The 23645-nt window shown below is 43.6% G+C and overlaps 1 protein-coding gene across 2 annotated transcripts; it reads left to right on the top strand.

Moving 5' to 3' along the window:
* The first annotated feature begins 344 nt into the window (after nucleotides 1-344).
* On the top strand, nucleotides 345-22265 carry acvr1ba (activin A receptor type 1Ba). 2 transcript variants are annotated; one of them, XM_079528618.1, is made up of 10 exons: nucleotides 345-554; nucleotides 13746-13982; nucleotides 14123-14377; nucleotides 14645-14875; nucleotides 15122-15289; nucleotides 16034-16069; nucleotides 17429-17585; nucleotides 18160-18284; nucleotides 18972-19102; nucleotides 19367-22265. In XM_079528618.1, exons 1-10 carry the CDS (start codon nucleotides 488-490, stop codon nucleotides 19490-19492), a joined length of 1533 nt encoding a protein of 510 aa, XP_079384744.1. In that variant the 5' UTR covers nucleotides 345-487; the 3' UTR covers nucleotides 19493-22265. The 2 variants fall into 2 exon arrangements, with proteins under 2 accessions (XP_079384744.1, XP_079384745.1); XM_079528619.1 differs by lacking the exon at nucleotides 16034-16069.
* The last annotated feature ends 1380 nt before the right edge of the window (nucleotides 22266-23645 follow it).

The following is a 23645-nucleotide window of genomic DNA, read 5'->3' as shown; positions in this document are numbered from 1 at the left end:
TTTTTCCGTCTTCTTTGGTTTCAGTTTTATAATTATCTCTGAAAACTGAAAAGATCTGCTCGGAGTTCCACTCGAAATCCCACCATCAAATTAATATTGTATTAATGTCATTATCAGAGTAGTAGATAGTCAAATGACAGATATGAATATGAAACGGTACATGTTTGTTTCAACCCTCTTAATGAGGCTAAACACCGCGTTATTACAGTTATCATTAATTGGTGTAGTATTTACGATCACGACGCGTTTGTTTGCTTGTAAATCTGCTCTTTTTGGCAAGCGACCTCCCCTTTAAAAACGCACGCACGCCCCCTTTAAACGACGTCACTGGCCTGGTTGGCTGCTGTGTGTGTATGTGTGTGTGATCAGATCAGATGTGTGGTCGGTTTGTGGTTGTGTTTCAGGTCGCTGCTCGGCGGTGTTGATAACGAGAGACACATACAAAAAAACGCATTTTCACGTGTAAGATGGGAATTCAGAAGAAGAAATGACTGTAAAACCAACGACCCTAGCGCTGCTGCTGGCCCTGGCCGGGCTGGCGGCCGTCGGCGACGGTAAGTTCAGTTTGGACGCCGGGGCGGGTTGGAAGGAACTAACCTCTTTTGTGTCTCGGTGTTTTCACCGACCGACCGGGGCGGGCATCGCCTGTTGTCGCTCATCATCATGGCGCTGCTCTGTGTGTTAATGTATATGGTGGCTAACGTTATCTAAGCTAGCCCGTGCACGTTAAACGACTGCTGATTGTAGCATAAATCAGACACTAGTCCGGGTCTGTCTTGTCTGTCTGTCTTGGCCCGTTAAATGTGTTAATCTTTTTGTTATTGAGGTGGAGAGAGAGTGACTCCTGGGCTGGAGACCTTTTTTTCATGTCTTTTTTTTTTACTACTTCTCTTGTGGAATAAGAAGTATCAACATAAAAGTGTCTTATTATACCAAAAACATTTGTTTCTAGGCACCACGCCAACCAGTGATCGAACACAGGACTGTTTGGTTTCAGCAGCTAACTTCAGCTAGCTTGCTAATTAATCTAACTTGCACGCTAGAGCAGTAGTAAAGCTTTATATTGGCTGGGTGTGAACTGTGAGTCGTAAACAAAAATGCTTCATTGCGGTCCAAGTATAATGTACCCAATGTAATGTTATGCTGGACAATAAATAATAAACGATACTACATGCACGTTGCCGACGGGCTGCTAGTTATAAATAATAAGTCATCCGTCCGTATCTTTGTTTTTGGATGCAATCGGAAAACAAAGTCTGTACAGGGCAATATTATCCATACACACACGCCTTCCGTCTCCCCTCTGTTGTTGTCAAAGTTATCTGTGGCCGGGCTTGGGCTTGATGTTTACAAAACAATATCATATCGTCTTGTAGCGGCTACAAGACGATATGATATTGTTTTGTAAAGCCTAAGCCTATATGGCTGATATCTTGCCCAATATTATCAGTCACAATATTCCCCAGTGTTGTCAACGTCGCATTGAAGGGGGGAAAACCACTCAATGGGGCCCTCTTCACTGGACAAAATGTGGTTGTGCAAGTAAACAGTGGCACTGTGGCAGTGGTGGACCCCCCTCCATTGGGTGTCCATTTGTAAAAAGGACCAGAGAAAGGGGCGCTTTAGTGGCCTCCAGCAGAAAGTGAATGCTGGCATAGGGTGACAACAACCATGCATTCAGCCGGCCCAGACAGAAGTCGGAGTTGAGGTCTGGGTTCATTGTGATGGAAATGTGGCAAGTGGGGTCCTTTCAGGTGCCAGTTATGGGGCTACCATAGTCTCATTCCCTCTGTCTGTCTGCAACAAACAGCTGATGCTCAACTCCACAGAATAAATGAATAGTGAGAGATCTGTATTACGGGCATATGGTTTTGCGGGAGAAACGAGCAACCAGCTCTATTGAAAACAAGCCCAAAAGAAGCGACTACACGCACAGCTTTTTGAAAATGCGCTGTGAGCTTGTAGATCTGCTATTTACTTATTTTTAATCTAGAAAATAATTGACATTCCTATTTTTAAACCTTTTAAATACACACATGATGTATGGTGGTGGTCCCCGGCACAAAATCTTTTCAGATGAGGGTCGGTGGACAAATCCATATTAATTTGGGGGTCCTCCTTGACATGAAAATGTTTGAGAACCACTGGTTTAACCATTAGGAAGTGGGTCCAAAGTTCTAAACTACACTTTAGAAACAAGCCCAAACTACCAATATTTACAAGCAACTTAACAGAAAAACAAGCCCAAAACTACTTGTAATACGCAGACATGACAACACTGCCGTGGGAATGTTGTTTTTGTACTGATTTGTGACTTTCTCCAGAGGTTCATCTCACTTTTCCATTTAGTCTCAAAGGGTTTTTATTTGAGACACGGGGACATGACGTTCTTCTGCTCTGCCTGTGATCTTCGCATTTGAAGCTGCCATGCCTTGTTGCAACTTGCCACACAGGAGAGAAGTCAGAAGTGAGAACTGAAAATGTAAAAAAAAAATAATAATAACCCTAGCAGCCAGTGTAAATATCCAGAGTGAGTGTTGTGCCATCCATCTATATGTATGTATGTTGTGTCTCAATCGATGAGTCATCCTCCTTCCAAGAATCTTGAGATAAGAAGACCTCCCCCGCTAGGTTTAGATAAGGGCACGGTACACCACCAAGGTTGGTCAATTCATCATGTTAAGATACATAGGGAAAATAAAGATAGTCCATTCTGCAATCGCACAATAGTGGACGTTTGTTTGGCTGGGTTACTCTCCAACTTTACAGTGAAGTGTGAGAGAGAAAGTGTGTGTGTGTGTGTGTGTGTGTGTGTGTGGGGGGGGGGCGTTTATGTGGCCCAAGGAGACGGGGCTGATGATGGGTTTGTCCAGCTGGTCGAGGCTGCTGTGCAGTGCAACGAGGCCTGTGAGTCTGTCTGGAGCCACAGTTTCACACCACATAATGGATTACACCATGACGGGGCTGAAACCAGACAAAACCCCAAAGTATTTTAGGCGGACACAGATTTCAACCTATTGATGAGTTTATGACGGCATGGGAATTCTAGTTTGCTCATAAGGTTTGACAGATCTATCATGTGCTGTTGACAACTTTTCTGATGCAGGCCATACACATGCCTGTGTGACGCAGTCTGGACTGAACAGAGGAGCAGTGCAATATGAGCACTGTAAACTACATCGAGTGCCGTGGGGCAGGGCGCGTCCCTCTTATTCTCTGCCTCTCTCGTTTTACTCTCTCATATACAATAGACCTGGGTGCATTATCAGAATTTAATCTGTACTTTGTTATCTGTGGACCCACTTCTGCTTCCGTTTGCCCTCTGTCACCCTGGGGAGGTGAGGAAGACTTTAGAACGGATTGTGTTTTGCTGGGTCAGAGGAAGCTCTTTGGTTGAATGCTCGGGCTTTCCCTCAGGTTCTTTATGTAGTCCGGCTGTTGTAAATTCCAGCCAGTACTTCTGCCTACCTTTGTCACTCCCCCAATGTGTAATTAAAGAGAAGGTGAGTGAGTATAACCAGGCAGAAGTCCCTAATTTACAAAACCTGTAAGGAGGAAAACCGCATCTGGTGCGCATTCTGTACAACTCGGCTGGAAGTGCTGTATAGTATACCTGTAAAAAGTCAGAAATGTGTTGTACTATTAGAATCGAGCAAAGGGAATGTACAGTAAAGGATTGAAAAATGTATTTCATTTTATGATTTTAAAATTGTGTTTAATTTGTTTGTATGAAGAATAGAAAGAGGAGGGCATAAATAGACCATTTTGCCACATGCTGAAGAAGCAACTGCTGTTCTCAACGATGCTCCAGGGGTTGGAGTGTGTTCTGTGCCATTCCCGTCTCTCTAAATATTGTTGTTTTAGCTACTGGAGCTTTGCTGTTCATACTTTTATCCACAATTTAGCTACAGAGGCCTCTAGCAAGTATCCAGGAAGTCATGTGAAAACATTTCCGTTGCCCGTGTTCTGCCAATTGGTGATGGTGGTATTATCATTGATGTTCAGTTACCAATGCATGATCATCATCGTTTGTTTAACAGCATTTGGGACTGCATGGCATTGGGCCAGCATTGGGTCAGAGTTGTCTCACCACCCCAAACACACACACACATACCCCATAATGACCAGTGCGGCTAATGACCTCCGCTGGCCCGGAGGCATGGGGTCCTAATTGCTGGAGCAGACATCATAGCCTCCGACTGACCCGGCTCCACTATTAGGCCTGCTGCTGTCGGACCACAAGGCGCTCCTCCCACAACTCGGAGCCAGCCGTTCACCTTTGCTTGTCCCACTTTTCCTTGCCGTTTACTTACTCTGGCCACTTTGTCTTTGGAAATTGAGGAGAGCGTGTTCTCATCAACAACAAAAAACGTAGAAGTTGTTGCTGCTTGCTGGAGTCAGTGTGCAAGCAAGGGCGTTCATTTTGTCAGCAGATGGCGTACGCCTTTTTTCTAAAATTATTTGAATGTAATTAGGTTACTATTGTCACAGTACACCTAGACAGATCTGGTAGCTATGCAAGTTAATGTCTTAAACCTGATACCTGTCCTCCATTCCATGTCTTTGTAGTTTAGTTTGTACAGGTTTGATTTGTTTGTTTTGGTTTTTGACTCTTATTAAAGGTATCATCCTAGTACCTATTGGAATGTAGATTAGACCTGCTCTGCCTCCTACTTCTGTGCTGAAAGGTGTGCAGTCTACCTCTGTTCTACACCGAATGCCAAGATCCAGGGTTTGGCACAGTGTTGCCAACTCTTGTGAGAGAAATAAGCCAGCCCACCTCCAAAAACGATCCCAATAACATGGCCATTTAATCCTAATTAGGGATGTTAATAGTTAATCATGAATCTCTGTTAATAAATTAATCAATTAAACTTAACTGTTAATAATTAATAAATGATGCGGTTCAATCATTGGGTGGTTTTCTGTGCTGTCTGCGTGTGTTGAGGAACACACACGTGGGCCGGTTAAAAAGGTCCCCCCCACCTTGGTAGCCACAAACGCCTGCTTTTGTGATGTGACAGACAAGACAGTGCACTTTTCATTTAATTTTATTCCTCATACAAGGATGCCATTGCCTGGCCCTGTATTGCAAATGGTCAAATACAAATATTTGATGTATTCTTTCTGTATATCTGATATACTATGTCAGTGTAGATTTTTATGTTAGAAAATTAAGATAATAAAAAAACGACACTTAACAACTAACCGGTTAATCGATCGATACGGTTATCAAAACTTATCAATGAATCGATAATTCCCATCCCTAATCCTACAAAAAAAATATTTGATGCATTTATCATTATAAATGCTATGTATGTCTAATTGTTTTTAGCATTCATTATACTATTCGTATTACACACATACTTGAGCCAGGGCTTAATAAGTAGAGACTCCAGAGTCGACCAGACCGATTCTGTCACTCAATCTGATACACATTCCCCCAAATGTATACATCAAAGAAATGTTGGCTTGTTAGATTTTCAAACTCTGGAAAAACAAGTCCAAAGTTGCGTGCACGCCTGTCCCTCGCCTCTGTGTGTATGTGCCCCCCAATCGGGAGCACAGGTGTTTGTGTGTGACCACTCAAAAGAATCAAATTGGGATAGTTCGGATTGGCTTTAGTTTTTGCCCTTTTTTTAAATGGGGTGGGGGGAGTTTGTTCATGAGATTGAGCAATTCTCAAATTACCTTTTTCTGAAAAAACAAATGTATTTTCTGCAGCTTTCGTTTTGATAGTGAGAGAGTGATCAGAAGGATCACATGCAGCAAATGGCCTCGGTTGGGATTCGAACCCGGGGCAGCTGTAAGAAGGACTATCCTTATTTATGTGTTATTATGCAATCTTACCACGCAAGCCACCCTTTTTGAAATTTTGATCGAAGCAAAAAGCAAATAAATAGGCTCGCATTTCATGCTTCATTCACATTCACACACGCATCACTAAAATAGATATGGGCAGCTGGCTGCACCCCCAACTTGACATGGACCTATCTTAACATTGTTTTGAAAGAACATATTTGTAATATAGTATCATGAAAACCAACCTGTGGAGCTTTGCAGAGAAAATTTCCAACAACGCTTTCAAGTTTAAAAAGTAGCCTTCTGGTCAACACTCCTGCCAACACCATACAGATTTGATTGTCTCAGTGCCCATTCATTTCATACAATGTCCTCATCTATTTTGTCATTAGTTCTTCCAAAGTGCTCACATGCTTCTAGCTTGTAAAATTTAAGTAGCACGAGAAATACATTTGAAGGGCAGGATCTGTGAAACTGAATTATTTACCTGAACTATTTCAAATGTTAGCTTGCCTTAAAGGTTCTCTAGGTAAAAGTATATATCCCATTTATATAAATATAATTAGTTTTATTTGCTTACCAGACTAACTAACACTATCGTATCAGCCAATGTAAAATGTGAGCAAAATGTGTAGGTCATAAATCTTAATTTAAGACAGCCAGCCGTCTCAACTGTCTATTATTATTAACGGTGTTAAACGTGCTCTATGCTTGTGAAGATTGAACGCGGAAGACAAAAACGTATAGCTTAACTAAGCTATAGCCGGGATATTCTGCAGGCGATTCCGTATACCAGTTTGAGAATCTGAACACCTGCTCAAAGCCTAGCTTGAGCCCAAGCTTTCACTGATATGCCTTTGAATTCATACAGCCGGGCAGCCATGGCGGGGGGTTGGGTAGGCAGGATGGAGGAGGTAGCCCTGAGGGTAGTGGTTGGTAGAGATATAGTACGAGTGGCTCAGCCCCAGAGGCTTTACATCAGAATCACATCAGTAATCTGACCCTGGGATGCAGACAAAGGTAATGACTTTCCTCTTTCCCCAGCATTGATTAGGGCAGATGTGTGTGTGCGTGCGTGTGTGTCCGCGACTCGTGCAGTCTGGTGGCGTCTGCTTGTCTTGATCAGCTCTCAGTCTGGTATCTGTATGGATCTAATTTCAGCCGATGCATTTTGGTAATGGTGCTCTGCTCCCGGTACACGCCATGCATGCAGCGACTGTCTCTCTCCCTCTCCCTGGCTGCGCTCCCTTAGCCCCCGGAAAATCACTGTGTTTGTGTAACCTTGCCTCCCCCCACTGTTCAGCACCAAGAGGGCCTTGAAATATTTTCCAGTGACTTCATCTTATCACACTGGATGGTTCACCTCTGTTGTGACAGAGTTGCTCCATGTGAGTAGGTCTGAGTAACACCCTAACACAACACAGTCATGGAGGTCAAAGGCTGCTTAAAGATAACACTATTGTGGTTTTTAGCATCTCCCACTCTGCTTTCTTCTCCTCCAAATTAGGGAAGCGCTGGTTATGGGAATGATGTTTTATTAATCCCTTCCTCACTGTGTCTCCCATTTCCTGTCTCGACACGAACGGAATGATAGGAACTTCACACTAGAAGCTCAAACCACTTCTCTATGTGCTGCATTCTCTCCTGTTCCCCTTTCCCTTGTCCCATTTTTCCCCCTCCCCCTTAAGTCAAAGTCTAGACTGGGCTTTAATGATGGCTACAGCTGGTCACTTGGGACAAAACCCTATTGCGGGTGGGAGTTGCCATAAGGTCCCCCCCCTTAACCCCCCCCCCCCCCCCCAGCCCCCCGCCGCAAATTTGACACCCGCACCACCTTTCCTGTCTGGCCATAAGCAGCCCTAAAACAGAAGTGGGGGGTTGTTACTGTTACCCCCTTCGCCTTCCTGAGTTGTGGCCCCTCCCCCTTTATGCTTCTCGCACCCACCCACCCCTGCGGCTTCGCTCTGCTCTTTGTTCAGACAGGGCCAGTCCAATCCCTCCACATGTCGGCCTAATCTCCACACAAAGACCCAGTGTAAGGCCACCAATTATGTGGATTCAAGAGCAGAGTTCACTCAAAAACCACACGCCGGTCCTCTCCTCAGATCCATGTGTATTTAGGCTAGATATTAGTCCCGCAAGTCGAGCTTTGTAAATCTTTTTACAAGAGATGCTGAATCCGGGGAGATATGCAGAGCACTATGCAAACAACATCGCATTTGAGTAAATGCTGGTGGGTGATGATTCCTTATTTGCCCATTATTCGAATGGGTGATATGCCAGTGTTCTTTCTCTCAGAAAAGTGCTTTCCGTTTCCATTTATTTCTGGCACAAGCCATTACGATGAAATCACATCATGTTCTTTGGAATTGTGCTGCTGCTGGTTTGTGTGGAAGTAGCATACATGGATGGAGTAGTTGAGCTCAGGCCATGAAGACAGAGATGACATGCCACAATCCAAACTCTTGGTAGACCACAAACTATGCACAGCAGACTTGAGGAAGGGAATGTGTGTTTTCAGCCATGTTTGGTTTCCTTCCTGGGCTTCTGTCTGTCTGCCTGTGTACCATCTGTCCCACCACACACACACACACACACAGTCTCGTTGCTCCTGAATGAGATCTGTGTAGAACTAGTCTGTCTTCATGTTTGTTATTGCTCTGATCAGGCCAGAGTTGATAAAGTGATGTTTAGAGCCTGGTGGGCGGCGACCATTGATCAGAGTTTTGGGTCCCATCCCGAGGTTGGAGAGTCTTGCCCACCGATTATAACAAAAAGGGAAATCTTGAATTCGAAAAACGTTGATGAGATAGATTTGTGTGAAGTTTCTATTTGAGAACATGCAAAATACAATTTATGCTACGAGTGTTGGAGGAACTATGGTAATCGGACGGTGTACCTGCCCTGGCCTGCATGTTGTTTCAGTTGGGGAAAGTTGAACCAGGCTGTGGCTGAGAAAGAGATTTGCCTTTGAGACGAACAGCCTGTTGTTGAGGAAGTCGGACAAAACGCCATTACTGGAGTAGTAAATACCTCCGTCTGTCGTCTTTTATTGGGGGGAGTTTACATCGGTGCACGGAGCACGTCGAATGGCATGGACGACTGGCTTTATTAGTGTTGGAGGAAAAATGTTTTAGGTTTTAATTTACACTGATGCCAAAGGTGAAATATTAAAACGTTTGATTTAATAAGTAACCTGCTCTCTATTAAAGCTGCTATAAAGCAATAATGTCAAAATTGTAATGACTTTGGTATTTGGTATTCAGAGAGCCAGCAATGGGTAAAACGCTCCCAAACATTTTTTTGTCTCTGTGACACATCTAGGGTCCGCAATCTGCATTCAAAGATTTTCCTAGAAGCTTTGTCATGGCCTGTCTACTTCCCAATTGGTTAATCATTTCGACCAGGTTTTTTTTCAACCAATGACAAAGCTTCTAGGAACATCTTTGAATGCACATTGTGGCCCCTAGATGTGTCGGAGACTAAATGTTTTTTGGGAGTGTTTTACTCATTGCTGACTGTCTGAATACAGAAAAAAAGGTCATTAAAAGTTTGACATATTGCTTATAGCTTTAACACTCCTTTAAAAATATATATTTGTTTGAACTTGGTGCGAGGATATCACAGTATCATGTTAAGTTTAACATTATGTTAATACCACAATTCAAATCATGTCCATAACGTAACTACTTTATGGAACACAGCAACATTTATTGTGAATGGAGACGTGAGGTGTCAATCCATAGAAAGGAGATGGCAGGGTTTAGAATTAGAAGCCAGAGCTTGTAGATCAGCAATTCTTGACTGGTTGGATACAGTTACCAGTCTGACAGTGTTCTCTGTCTCTTTCTGGTTTCTCCTGTGTTGATCCTCTTCAAATAGCACAGCATGTAAGTTCTACCCGAGGAGGAGGATGATCAGTCCTGCCTGCCTGCAGTAACTTTTATTAAGAATTCTCTAAACATTATAGTACAATAGTTTCCGTGTGCTTTTTTTGTGGAGTGCTCTTGAACCACAACTGTTGGCCACCATTCAAGAATGCCAGTTTTTTCTTCCCAATTCCGATAACTTGCCTATCAGTCAAATCGATACAGAGTACCGATCCGATAGCCCCTCACTTTGTGTCAAGGGAGGGGCTTTTATTATCGGCCGCATGCCGTCACGAGGGGCATGCTGATTTTTGGGGGTTTGCTAATTTTTGGGGGAGCATGAATAAGACATTAAAGGTCCATAGACTTGGCTGCTACATGACGCCATGTCTCTGAAAGCCAGACGTTGGAGGGGCTAGTGCCCCTAAAAAAAATCTAGGACTGTGGTTCTCAAAGTGGGGTGCAGGGACCCTCTGGGTTTCACTTTCAGAGTAATGGTGGTCATTTCATGGCTTTATTATGTCGGTAGTTGGGGGAATAAAATACAGCCACTGTTGCCTCCACCAGATGACAATCGGCCATGTCAGAAACGCATGTGATGAAATTGCTTCCCAGAAACACGCTGGTGTCTGTGGAAGTTTGGGTTCAGTCTTTTGACAGGAACTGATCATGGTTGTTTGGGCCCAATCCACACAGAATGATGTTCAGGGCTGCCACTGTCTGGGTCCAATCCACACAGAATGATGTTCAGGGCTGCCAATGTCTGGGTCCAATCCACACAGAATGATTCGTGTTCATGTGCATAAATAGGCCTACAGTAAACAGTTAGACAGTAAGGAGAGCTTATGTATTTTTAGCAGTAGGCTAAGAGGGACTGTTGGAAACGTAAATGGAAAATAAAGCCTAAATCCCATTGTTCTTCTGATGAGGGGATCAATAATATATTGTATCAAAAATATCCTTCTGTGTATTTCTCCCAAAATATTGACGCCACGAAATTATGATCAAGCTGGCGAGGAATTTAATAATGATAACTGCCATAATAATCTCAGCTGGCCGCATGTTTGTGACCTCGTGTGTTCCATTCCAGTATGAGGCCTGTGGAGCAGACATCGTTATTCAATACAGGTCCAATAGTGTCTTTCCTCTAAATGTTGTTAAATCCACAATTTTATAATATACTTCCCAGCTCTGTCCACGTCTCTGTCCACTGTAAATGGACATGCCTTGAAAACAGCAGCTGTACCGAAGAGGTCGTCTGTTGAGACTTCCGGATTGGACGGTCAGTCGGCGTAGTGTAGCTTAATCCAGTCCCGCTCTGCTTTTTCTTTTTAAGTGAGACTGTTTGCTCCATTAGGCTGCACATTAGTGGGATGTGGCACAGGGCTTGTTTTTCTCTCTCTTTATCAGGCCCTGTCTGCTTCACCTCTCTGTAATCTGCAGGAAATTCCATCTGCATGCGAACCGTAGGGGACTTGGACGCGCTCCACCGAAAGTTCCTGCCACTTTCCCGCTCGGGTCCAGGGGAGAGGCATTTACAAAAAAGAGACGCATATACACACACACACACAAACGCTGGTTCTCTCTCACACACGCACAGTTAACCATCACACGGATTAGAACTCCCTTGACACTGATGAACTCACCCCTCCCTCCACCCCCCTTTTCATAATTCCAGTTACCGCTCGATGGACAAGCACAGACGTATCATCAGCAAACACACACACACTACATGCAAACATACACCCACACACCACAATGCAAACTCCCACAGTTGTAGTGTGTGGGAACCACCCAGATGACACTAGGGCTTGTGGTTTTGGACACTTGGAAGTTGCTCGCAGGCAATGGTGCAATCTGTGTGCCAAGCGAGCGCGAGGCGTGATTTTGGTAGGAGAGACAAAAGCCTGACTGTGTGACGGCTAAATGGCTCCCAAGGAGCCAGCGGTGAAAAACCATTGAGATCTTTTGAGAGAGGAGCTAGCTCGGGACAAATGGGAGACGAGTGATCTCATCTCATCTGGTCACAGAGACCCACAGGAAAAGACAGAGGATTAGTGGAATCCTCCCTCTCCTGAAAAAACCTTTTCTTTCTCTCACCGCCATGGATTGTCAAGGGTCCAACCAATGCTGAGCTTTTTTTTCCTTTTTTTTGTTCACCCCAGACCTGAGGACAATTCTACAAATGTCTTCTAAATCCGTAGTTCACACACTTTCAAGATTTTTCAAACGTTTCAAAAAGCTTATATAATATATCTGCTATTTTGAATAGCCAATGCAAAAATCTAAAATGACAGATGCTTTCCCGCAATTCCTGGTTTTAATGGGTTAAACGAGGACAGAAAATCCACCCTGTTCTTTGTCTCCTCCTTGCGTTTTTAAATGAGTTGCCAGTTGCCACTTGTTCTGCGGTCTTGACTTTGCTATGTCCAGAGGGTGATTGGTGAGTGGTCTGGGCTTTGTTCTGAATGAGGATCAGCTCTTGGCCCTATCACACTTCACTCAAAGACATCAGTCAGGCAGTTGAGTTCATCATTTATCACTGGGTAGTGGGTTCCTCTTAGGACCATGATGGAAATGAGTCCCCAGGATTTGTTTGTGTTAACCTTTTTCAGCCAAAGTGTTTCCTGTACTTCCGTGCCGTTTACATTTTTGATGAAGTTTTCAATCGATCAATTCTGGAGTTCTGTCCATGGAAAAAGCTATCCCCCGGTAACCAATTAACCATCCTTGCCTGACCTTTGCTTCATAGTTTATTTGTGAGTGGAGAACCCAGGAAGAAGTCATTTGTGTTAACCTTAGTTTGAATGAGAAGCATATGCGCCATGACTCAAAATCACATTTCACTCCAAATCTAATCAAGTGTGCAGCGCTTTGCCCTCCTAAGTTGCTCAACCTACTCTGTTTCCGATTTAGATGTAGCAGAGTCGCACAGACTTACTGACTCTAACCTTGTTTAAGTGTGTAGATAGACCACCATTGTTTATTATGGTGGCAGCGGGAGTCCCATTGAGTCAGCTTTAATAGGTCCCCATGCAGGAGTGTGTTTTGTGTTTTAATAAAATCCTGTCTCATTAACGGCGGCAGCTCACTCTCAGTCTGAAAAGAGAGCGAGAGAGAGACGGGAGGAGAGAAAGCGAGCAGAAATGCTGCATTGGGGATTTGGCAGTAGCCCTCTCCCCTTGTTGGGTTTCACTTTGTCTGTCCCACTGGGCAGGTCCATCTCCACCCAGTGTGTTTGGGTTCATCTGCAGTGGAGGATCTGATTTCAGGGCCGCCAGGGCTGTCTGGCTGCTGCTAAACTCCAGGCTCTGTGTCTGCACGCCATACATGCCGTGCCACAGAACGGGACACTGAATAGTTGTCATGATGCAGGTTTGGGGTTGTGGGGTTAACATGCCACCTGCTGGACCTATTTGAGAACTGTACAGGTTTGTAACCACTACTGCTAGGCATTGGAACTAGTATGATAAATCAGGAGTGATAAATAACACATCATGGCATATATGTTTTTTTAATCTTACAGACAAATGATCAAATGCAGCCCCTAGAGGTCATGCTGGTCCTTAACGCCTTAGATTTTGAGATACTTGTGTGCAAGTGGACGTTGTGGCCTGTGGGTTTTGCTGGAGGAAAGGCCATGGCTCACCAAAATCACAAGGGTACATCTTCCAGCCTGGAGCATGAAAGAGTACAACAAATTCCATAGTAATCCAGCTAGTAGTTTTCAAGATATCTTGTTTAGGAACAAGGTGTTTGATGGATGAACCAACAGACATGACCATCTTTTTTTTTTTTTTAATCGATCCAGCGGGACAAAACAACGGCCGGCCTGGACCACTAGCGGCAGTGGTCCAGACTAGGCTACAATGTAGCCCAACAGCGTGACGTGGGTTTGAGTCCCAATCCCAACGCCTTCTCTGCATGTCACTCCCCGTCTCTCTCCCCATTTCCTGCCTATTTATAATAAAGGCACACTCATTTCACACAAGTGTGATTAGTTTATTTGGCTCTGTGTTTGTGCTTCATTCACTAACATTATCTCTCTCTCTCTCTCTCTCTCTCTGCCCAAAGCTTTGCGGTGTAACTGCACCAACTGTGAGAAGACGAGCTATGAGTGCGAGACAGACGGCGCCTGCATGGCCTCCACGTATTACGTCGACGGGAAGGAGCAACACATGCGCATCTGCATCAACCAGGACAGCCTCGTTCCTCCTGGGCAGCCCTTTTTCTGCCAGAGCGCCGAGGGCCTGCTGAACACACACTGCTGTTACGCCGACTTCTGCAACAGTGTCGACCTCAAGGTCCCTGGTGAGGCCCCCTGCAATAACGCATCAGAAACACTGGCATCTGAACAGAGTTCATTTTCCATCTGTTGGCGTGAGTCACCTTCATAGTTTGTTTGTTTGTTCTCTGCCCTCCCTCTTCTCCATCTCTCTCAACTCTCTCAGTGCCGACAAAATCAGGGTCGGTTTCTGGGGGCCCCTGGGGGCCGGTGGAGCTGGTAGCCGTGATCGCGGGGCCGGTGTTCCTCCTGTGCGTGCTGCTGATGGTGGGCGTGTTTGTGTTCCAATATCACCAGCGAGCATACAGCCACAGGCAGAGGTTGGAGGTGGAGGACCCTTCCTGTGACCACCTCTACCTGGCCAAGGACAAGACCCTGCAGGACCTCATCTACGACATGTCCACCTCTGGTTCAGGCTCTGGTCAGTAGTTGTAGTACAATGAAATTACTTGGTCACTCTGAAGGCCTGCTGCAGCTAAGACATTATTAGATAAAATGCTGTTTTGTTGCATTTTAATGCTGCTGGTATAAAGGCTGGCAATTTTACTATTTTGTTTTTTGTGTGGACAGATTCTTTTATAACCGTGATCGTGTAGAAAGGATTTATTTTTCTTCATGCATCTCATCATTCATGGAAGTCATTAGTAGTAACCTTTGTGTGTCTGTGTGCGTCTACTGCCCCCTACAGGTCTGCCTCTGTTTGTGCAGCGGACCGTGGCCAGGACCATTGTGCTGCAGGAGATCATAGGGAAGGGGCGTTTCGGCGAGGTGTGGCGGGGGAAGTGGAGGGGTGGAGACGTAGCCGTGAAGATCTTCTCCTCCAGGGAGGAGCGCTCCTGGTTCCGAGAGGCCGAGATCTACCAGACCATCATGCTGCGCCACGAGAACATCCTCGGCTTCATCGCCGCAGACAATAAAGGTCAGAGTCGTTCATTTATTTTGGCGTAGAAAATAAAGGCGCTTGGGACCTTTTTTGGCGATTCTGTACGGTACTAGACATAATTGTATAAGCAGTGGTGCAAAGGAACTACTACTAAGTAAATGTACTCAAGTACAATTTTGATCTATAAATAAATAAAACTGCTCTTGTGCTTCATAAATTGCTGTAGTCAGTGTTCATTTACTATGTCCTCTGACTTCCTCATTGCCCTTTTGTCTTTGTCAGATAATGGCACATGGACCCAGCTGTGGCTGGTCTCGGATTACCATGAGCACGGCTCTCTTTTTGACTACCTGAACCACTACTCCGTCACCATCGAGGGCATGATCAAACTGGCATTGTCAGCTGCCAGTGGCCTGGCACACCTGCATATGGAGATCCTCGGGACTCAGGGTGAGCTCAGCGGGCATGAGAATATCTTATTTGCCAGCCAGGACAGTAGTACTTATCTTGTTGATACTAGTGCAATAGTACGTCACTGACAACAGGACTTGACATCCACTACGTGGCAGTATACAGTGGAAGACGGTACAATGGACAACGCTATACTTAGGTCACATTCCCACCTAATACTTCTTGCATATTTAATTTGCTGCAGTTTGCCTTCACACTGTCATCCGCAGCAATTGGAAACGCAGCAGGGGGGACCTTTATCAATGTGTTCCATTCATAAACTAGCCTACACAGTGAAATCTATGGTGATAAAATTATACTCATAACGTGCATTTGTCGTTCTGTCTGGGACTGGACCCCCCCCCCCCCCCCCCGCTCTCTCTCTCTCCTCTCTCTCTCTCCGCACGCAGCCACACACTGTTCTTTTGGGCATGGAGGGCACAGCGCTGAGCGCACTGATAGAACAGACAGCAGCGCAACATGTTTACAAGTTTATCGAGATGAACTTTCATCTCGATAAACTTTCATCTCGATAAACTTTCATCTCGATAAACTTTCATCTCGATAAACTTGCCCAGTCCCCACACAGTGACAGCACTCCATGTTTACGGCACGCACAGACAGACAGACAGACAGACAGACAGACAGACAGACAGAATATTCTGTAGGCTATAATGCACTGCAGTGTTTTTATGTGTTTCCTTCCAATTAATTGATTAATGTACTCTTCCTCATTTCGATCAGGGCTTCAGTCTCCTCATTCGACCACGTCTATCCACGGTAATTAACGGGACATCTTTGCGCTGTGTAAAATATGCCTTCTCCGTCTCCAACTGTGTTCAGCTCCTCACCCGCCACATTGTATGCTTCATTTCCTTTATTTACTGCGGATTGCATTCACACCTGCACCGAATCGTAATCAAGTGCGATTGGAAGCAAAGCGAAACCCCCGTTTTTGCTCTGAGTAGAATGCGGTTCTTTGATACGCATTAGGATTCGAATGAGCCTTCACAACTGCCAAACGAAGTGCACTTTCTGACAATGTGAAGCAGGATTCGTTTTAATGTGACCTTAAACTGTGTTCAGCGTGCACTCTGCTTTCAAGCACAATGTGGAATAAAACTGTTATTGTAGTTCACATGGTGGAACTACAATAACAGCACTGAGCAGCCACCCAAGCCCCAAGGTCATCAAATGATTGGCTTATAGCCGTTAAGAAATTGGTAACCGACAAACACTAACGGCTAATGGTGAACCGATAAAATAAAAATAAAATCCCACGGGGCACCCTGGCCTCCTAACTTCCTCCCCATTATTAGCCTACATTCCAGAGCTGTTTGGGGGGGCAAGTGTGTGATAGCAGCAGTCACTGGGCTTTCGCCAAACTTTGGTCAACTTAACTGTCATTGCATCTCTGTATGTATTCATTTATTTATAAGCTACTGTGTGTGCACGATAACGCACATAACGTTGTGGCTGCTAATTCCCCGTCGGGGTGGACTGGGACTCGAAAAACCCTATTTGTCCCCTATGGGTAAAAAAAAAATAGCAATTTGTTTTTCCTTAGCGGCTAATGGTTAATTAGGCAGCAAGGCCTAATGGTAACCACTAATCAGTTAATAAAATGTCTCCCTAATTCAAGGCTTTATGACATGTGTAATTGATCGAAAATAAGTAGTTAAGTAGAACTACTCGAGTATGTCCAAACTCCATGAGGCTAGAAGAAAAAAATCACACCTGTGTGAACTGAGTGGTGTAAGGTCTTATATAGCCCGTCTGACGTAATGAAATCATGTCTGACGTAATGAAATCACACCCGGGTGAACATAGCAACCATGCTCATTTTTTCTGCACAGACTAACAAAGCCAGTTGTAGGAGTGGTTTACACCACTCAATAATGAAATCACACCCGGGTGAACATAGCAACCATGCTCATTTTTTCTGCACTAACAAAGCCAGTTGTAGGAGTGGTTTACACCACTCAAAAATACAATACAAATGCAAGTATATGCAGTAAACAAATTTGTTTACTACCCCCAAAAGATCAAGGGTCACCCAGTTATACAGGTACAATTTTACAAAAAGTTTTTGACAATTTTAGTTGAAAAGGAATTTTTTCTTGTTTTGTTTTTGTGCAGGTAAGCCAGGCATCGCTCACAGAGACCTGAAGTCTAAGAACATCCTGGTAAAGAAGAATGGCATGTGTGCCATAGCGGACCTGGGCCTCGCCGTACGCCACGAGTCCATCACAGACACCATCGACATAGCACCTAACCAGCGTGTGGGCACCAAGAGGTACGGCTTTCCCTCCTCCTTCATAGGCCTGTCGCTATTATTACATAGTCGCCTAATCGCTATTATCTTGAGATAATCGCAATCATTTTGTAATTTATGCTTTTGTCTAAAGCCTAAAGCCAAACGGAAATGTGTTTATTTTTTTTAATATTCATATGTGCAATGACAGAGGCGATTAAATCGTTAATCTCAATTATTTGAGCGACGATTAATTAATTGGCAAGTCATATAATCGTGACGGCCCTAATTGTTTACCTTCTCACAGACATAAACACAGATTTCTCTGTGATCTGCCAAATTCTGCATAGCACCAGTGCATTTTGCGTGGTGCCATATTAGCGCCGTCATCACATATACCGTAATTGCATGTTTTGTTTTTGCGGTAACAGTAGAACATTTCATTTTGGACATCTGTTTTTGTTTTGTATTTCTCCCGAAATGATCAAGACTTGTGATCATGACTAGTTAATGGTCTTGTTATCTCGCAAAATCAGCAAGCTCATCAATTTAACTGTAATTACAGAGCCCTTATTAATAAAGGAATGTCCTAACTCTGTGTCATACCTCCTTCCAGGTACATGGCTCCAGAAGTGCTGGATGAAACCATCAACATGAAGCACTTTGACTCCTTTAAGTGTGCCGACATCTACGCGCTGGGACTGGTGTACTGGGAGATAGCACGCCGCTGCAATGCTGGAGGTAAGAGACACGCATACACTTTTTGACTTACTTACACACACCCACGCACACACACAGCTCCCACTGTCATGAAATTCCTGGAGATGTTATGAAATTATAAAAAGTTTTTCAGTCCTGGAAAAGTTCTCGAAGTGTGTGTGTGTGTTAATTATTATTATTTTTCCCCCAGAATAATCCCAAAATGTGTCTAATATGCATTTGTTACCCAGGCCTTAATGAACCTAGATTAATTATATGTATTAATTACCCAGGCCTTAATGAACCTAGATTAATTATATGTATTAATTATTTCAATGAAGTACGATATGATATGATATGATATGATATAGTACTTGTCAGTTTGCACTGTCTTTATCTGCTTGGACTGGAGTGGTAAAAGATGAAGCTTGAATGCAGGGACTGAGCAGGCTTTCTACTGTGCACATGGACTAAAGTTAGCTATTTTCGGTTATTTTCAGCTATTTCGGTAATAGAACACATATTCAGAAGCATCTTCCAGAAAACCATAATATTTCGTAAAAGCAAAGGTTAAAGCCTCCGTCTGCGATTTCTTCAACTGGTTAGCTGTGTGTTGGTTTAGAATGATTGCCTAAACATCATAATTCTACGGGTCTCCTTTCACGCTGTTCTCACAAATCGCAGACAATGTCATGAGATTTGAACTTGCTTGATTGCTTGTAATTGCAGGTATCCACGAGGAGTACCAGCTGCCATACTTTGACCTGGTGCCCTCTGACCCCTCCATAGAGGAGATGAGGAAGGTGGTGTGTGACCAGAGACTAAGGCCCAACGTGCCCAACTGGTGGCAGAGCTATGAGGTATAGAATTGCTTTCCTTCCTCCCTTAACAGAGGCAAGAGCTACAGTGATGTGTCTTGAACATTGCCCAATGATGTGCTAACTTGAGCCATGTGTGTAGCACGTAGCAGCAGCGGGAGCTGAGCTTGTGATTGGTCTATATATGCTAACTAATTCGGTCCTAGACCAAGTTATAATAAAACAAAAAGACTCAAATTCGAGCCCAGTTCCTGGACAACAAACCTGCTTGTGTATCTTATGTTGTTGTCTCTCCCTCCTGTGCAGTCACTGCGTGTGATGGGGAAGATCATGAGGGAGTGTTGGTACGCCAACGGTGCGGCCAGACTGACCGCCCTGCGCATCAAGAAGACTCTGTCTCAGCTCAGCGTGGAGGAGGATGTCAAGATGTGAGGGAGAGGAGGGGTCAGGGCGGTGGCGACAGCGGCCGGGGCAGCGAAGGCACGCTGGAGACGCACAACCACACCACACTCCTGTATAGGGGCTGAGAGGAGGGGAAAAAAACACAAAAACCACATAAAAAAGAACACTAAAAAGACAAGACTGCAAGTGAAAACCCTGCCAGTTTTAAAGCCACACTCCAAGTTGTGACAAGGCCTACCTCACCTTTTTAGCCAAAACTACTGAGAACCACCCTCCCTTCTTCCTTTTCTCCATCCCTTGTGTTTTCCTACTGCTGCCTCCTCTTCCTACCCAGCCCTCCACCCCACCCTTCTCCATGGGCCTCAACACTACAGCACTACCACTGCTAATGTCATCATCACTCCCACCGCTCTTTCATTTCCCATGGCAGGAATTATCGCTATTGTACAATGACAGGATTCTGTTTCATTTTTTACATCTGAATTTCACGAATTAGTACCTCGATGGACTAAAGCGTGTCCTGAAGACTCCTAGATGTGTTTTGTGGGTTTTATGTTAAGTTAAAAGAATAATGCAGATCAATTAATATCCTGTCCTGCAGGCAACCATCACATTCTCTTGTTGTGAATGTGTTCATGTGTTGGGGGGAGGGGAAGGCTGAAGCACTGTTCTACTACTGGGATCTTTCAGTCGATGTAAAAAGGCGTCATATGTTTTGCAGACTACTGTGTCTCAAAGAGACCACAGGCACGCCAGTCGCCATCTGGGATAGCTTGCCGTTTGTGCGACAAACATCCCTTATTGGACACTTGGCAAGATGAGCGTCAACCACTTAAACCCCATATGGGCGACCGGAGTCCCTCAGGGCTCTATACTGGTGTATTTCTTTTGTTTGTTTGTTTTGGGGAAAGCTTTCGCTGAAAATGGCCGATCGACAAGCTCGTTGTGAGCTTGTCGAGCGGCTATTTTCTGTAAAAGCCCCCTCCCCCCTCCCCACAATAAGGATGCTGGGGTTTAAGTGGTTAATGGATAGTGCTGTTCTCCCCACGTTGAACAGCACCACAGAAACGGAAATGTGTTGCACTCACTTGTAGCGTCTGCATCACATGTGCAGCGGCCGCCTGCAGCTTTCACATGTTTGATGTGGTTCACTCCTGTTTAATTTTAATTGTGGCAGGGATAGTATTTGGGATGATTTTATTTCTTATTTATTTGTTGATAATTTTTATTGTCATAACTGATGAACACACTGTGAGATGAGATGAGATGTGACGAGCCGGTGTCTGATTTAATGCAACTCCATACATCTTCACCGAACGTTAACAAAGTAAAAAAATAGACTCTATTTCAATTTAAGGATGTCGTCGTAATCTCAGTAATAGACAATGGCATCATACACACTGAGCAAATAAGAGGCGTATGAAATGGCAATTGAATTTTTTTTTTATATAATTTTGTGTAAAGATGACACTGCGGTTTTCTTTCGACTCTTGACATTAGATACTACTGATGATGGGTACATATGATTTGTATATAAACTTTTTTTTTTTAATGTCACAAGCACCAGATTGTTTTGACCAGTGACTTTTGAATGGTACTACACAAGACATCTGTGTTCTTGATGCGTCTGCATGGTTTCTCCTCTGTGCTAGAGGCAATGGACTGTCATCTGCTGGATTCTTTTGGTCATTTTGCTACTCCACTAGCGGTTTGGTGGTACTACTGATCCCAGTTCATTTTGCTGCAGCTACTTTTTTGTTTATATATATATGTTGGAATTTGCCTGTCGAGTTCTTTTCAGAGCTCCGTAAACCAAATCTGTTACTCTGTCTTCTGGGTGGTAGCTATCTCCTTTTTTTTCTTTTTTTTTCGTTGACACTGGAATATTAAGGACCGCAATGTAACCTTCCATTCTAATCTCGCCAATGGCTTTTTAAATAAGGATATGTGATGGATGTCACAGTTTCGATCAGGGCAAGCATATACTGTTGTTGGATGTGAAATGTGATTCAGAGCCATTGCCTTCTGAGATTGACACACTGTAAAGTGAAACCACATGCTCTCGTGCTACCATTGTGGTCTGCAGCTCTCTAGCTGCTTGCAACGCTGTGTTTGCAGACAAGATGATGAAAGTATTACACTGGCAGTTTGTCATTCTTGGGCTCTGCACTATTTTCTGTCCCATGGATTTGGGTTGATGTTAGCATTATGTAACGTTATTATTAACACTTGAACCAGGGGTCTGTACACAACCAGAATAAATGTCATGGTAATACCTTGTTATGCATGCTGTCTCAAACACTGGGACCTCAGTCTCCACTGAGGTGGTGAATTACAGTAGATTAAGCCGAATTTATACTCGTTTCGTGTCACCAAAAACTTGATTTTAAAGGCAACGTGATTCGCAACAAAGTATAAATTAGGCTTTAGACTTTGTCTTTTCCTCTGCCTACTTACTTCTCTGTCTGTCCCCCGTCCCCCTTTTCTTTTTTTGATTGTTGGGCGTGAATACCCCAGTCAAGTTGCTGCTACTGTAACATGGGTGGAAACGTTAAGCAGGCAGAGCGTAGCTGAGACGGTGCTCAGATGGCAATGGAAGACTGTTGTAAAGTGAACCAAATGTCAAATGCTCCTGTCCATGTTTGGTTTGTTGCCATGGGTATATTTTACCATCAGACGTCCTGTTCATAAATAATACTTAAAAGGTTTCAAAAACTCATGTCATGCAAATCTTTTTCTGATTTTGTTCAAAATGTGTACATAGATGATATACAATAAATACCATTTTGTTTTGTTTTTCTTATTGGTGGCTTTGTCCTTTTCATTTGTTGTCCTGCCAGATTCTGTTGAGTAGTATTAAGTGTCGGGTCTCTTCAGATGTTGGTTGTCTCTGAGGGAAAGGCTTTATGATGGGAGTAACCCAGTGTCAAAATCAAAACGTCTGCAAAAATATCTGATCTACAATCTTGTAGTCAGGGTGAGTTAAAAAAAAACAAAAAAAACGTGCCACATTCAGGCCCAGTAATTACATTGGATGTCTTTATTGTAACGTAGCAAGATGGTCCACAAATACTTGGCCTATGTAATTGGACAGTAAAATAAGAAACGCATGCTCATTACCATGGCCTAAACCCTAAACAGATTCACACACACGCACACGGAGAAGAGTGTTGATGTTCACAGAGTAGACACCAACCAACCCGTTTTTTATTTTTAGCATTAGCCTAATTATTAAATAAGCTATAGCTTATTTAATAATTAGCTTAGCTACATGACTCGGTGCGGTGGCATCAAGCAAAAACCATAATAATAATATGGCTGCCTATTATATCAATGGAACCAACCATGTTATTGTAAATATAGGAATTAAGACAGCTGCACACAAGTGTATTTTGTCATACCTTATGTTTGATTGTTTATTATTCTAGGTGAGAACCATGTAGTCTACAAGCCCTTTATGGGTAATTTCCTTTAGCCTTTCTCACCTGCACTTATTTTCTCTTTTAATATAAATGTTACCTTTTTGTACTGTTTTTATTGTGCGAATAAATTAAACTAAAACAAGTAGAGAAACCCACCTCTTGACGCTGAAAAGGGTAGTGGCAAGATGACAGGTGTTGACGTGTTGTGTATCAGACTATTAGTGCGCATTATTAGACCTCCGCCGGAGGAAGTAGTCCGTGTTTACCACGTGTCGTTGGCCTACTACAGTGTATAATGTATTTGAAATGTGATTCCCGGTATGTGTATGCTTGTAGGACTATTGTATGAAAACACGTTTCAATAGGATTTCAATAATATTATGATAGAGGTGACACTGAAAGAAATAATTAGTCCCAATAGAATAGGCCTAGGCCTACTATAGAATTATATTGGAAATTTGGAAAACCCTTTAGGATTCTAATACGATTTTCGAAATCCTATAGGATTCTTATAGGAATTTCATATAGAAATTCTACTGGAACGTTTTAAAATGTTCATAATCCTATAGGATAGGATTCTAATAGGATTTTCGAAATCCTATAGGATCCTATTAGAAATATTGAAAATACTATAGGATTTAATTTTTTCCACTATAAATAGTTATATTGCGTGGTCTTCAGTGAAAGATTATAGCCAGGCACAAACTGAGGGGAAAACACTCATCCTTTTTTGAACCAATTGACTTCTCAGTTTGAGTTTT

Source organism: Electrona antarctica (assembly GCF_951216825.1).
Source record: "Electrona antarctica genome assembly, chromosome: 2".
Classification (NCBI taxonomy): Eukaryota; Metazoa; Chordata; class Actinopteri; order Myctophiformes; family Myctophidae; genus Electrona; species Electrona antarctica.
This window is presented reverse-complemented; position numbering and strand designations above follow the sequence as displayed.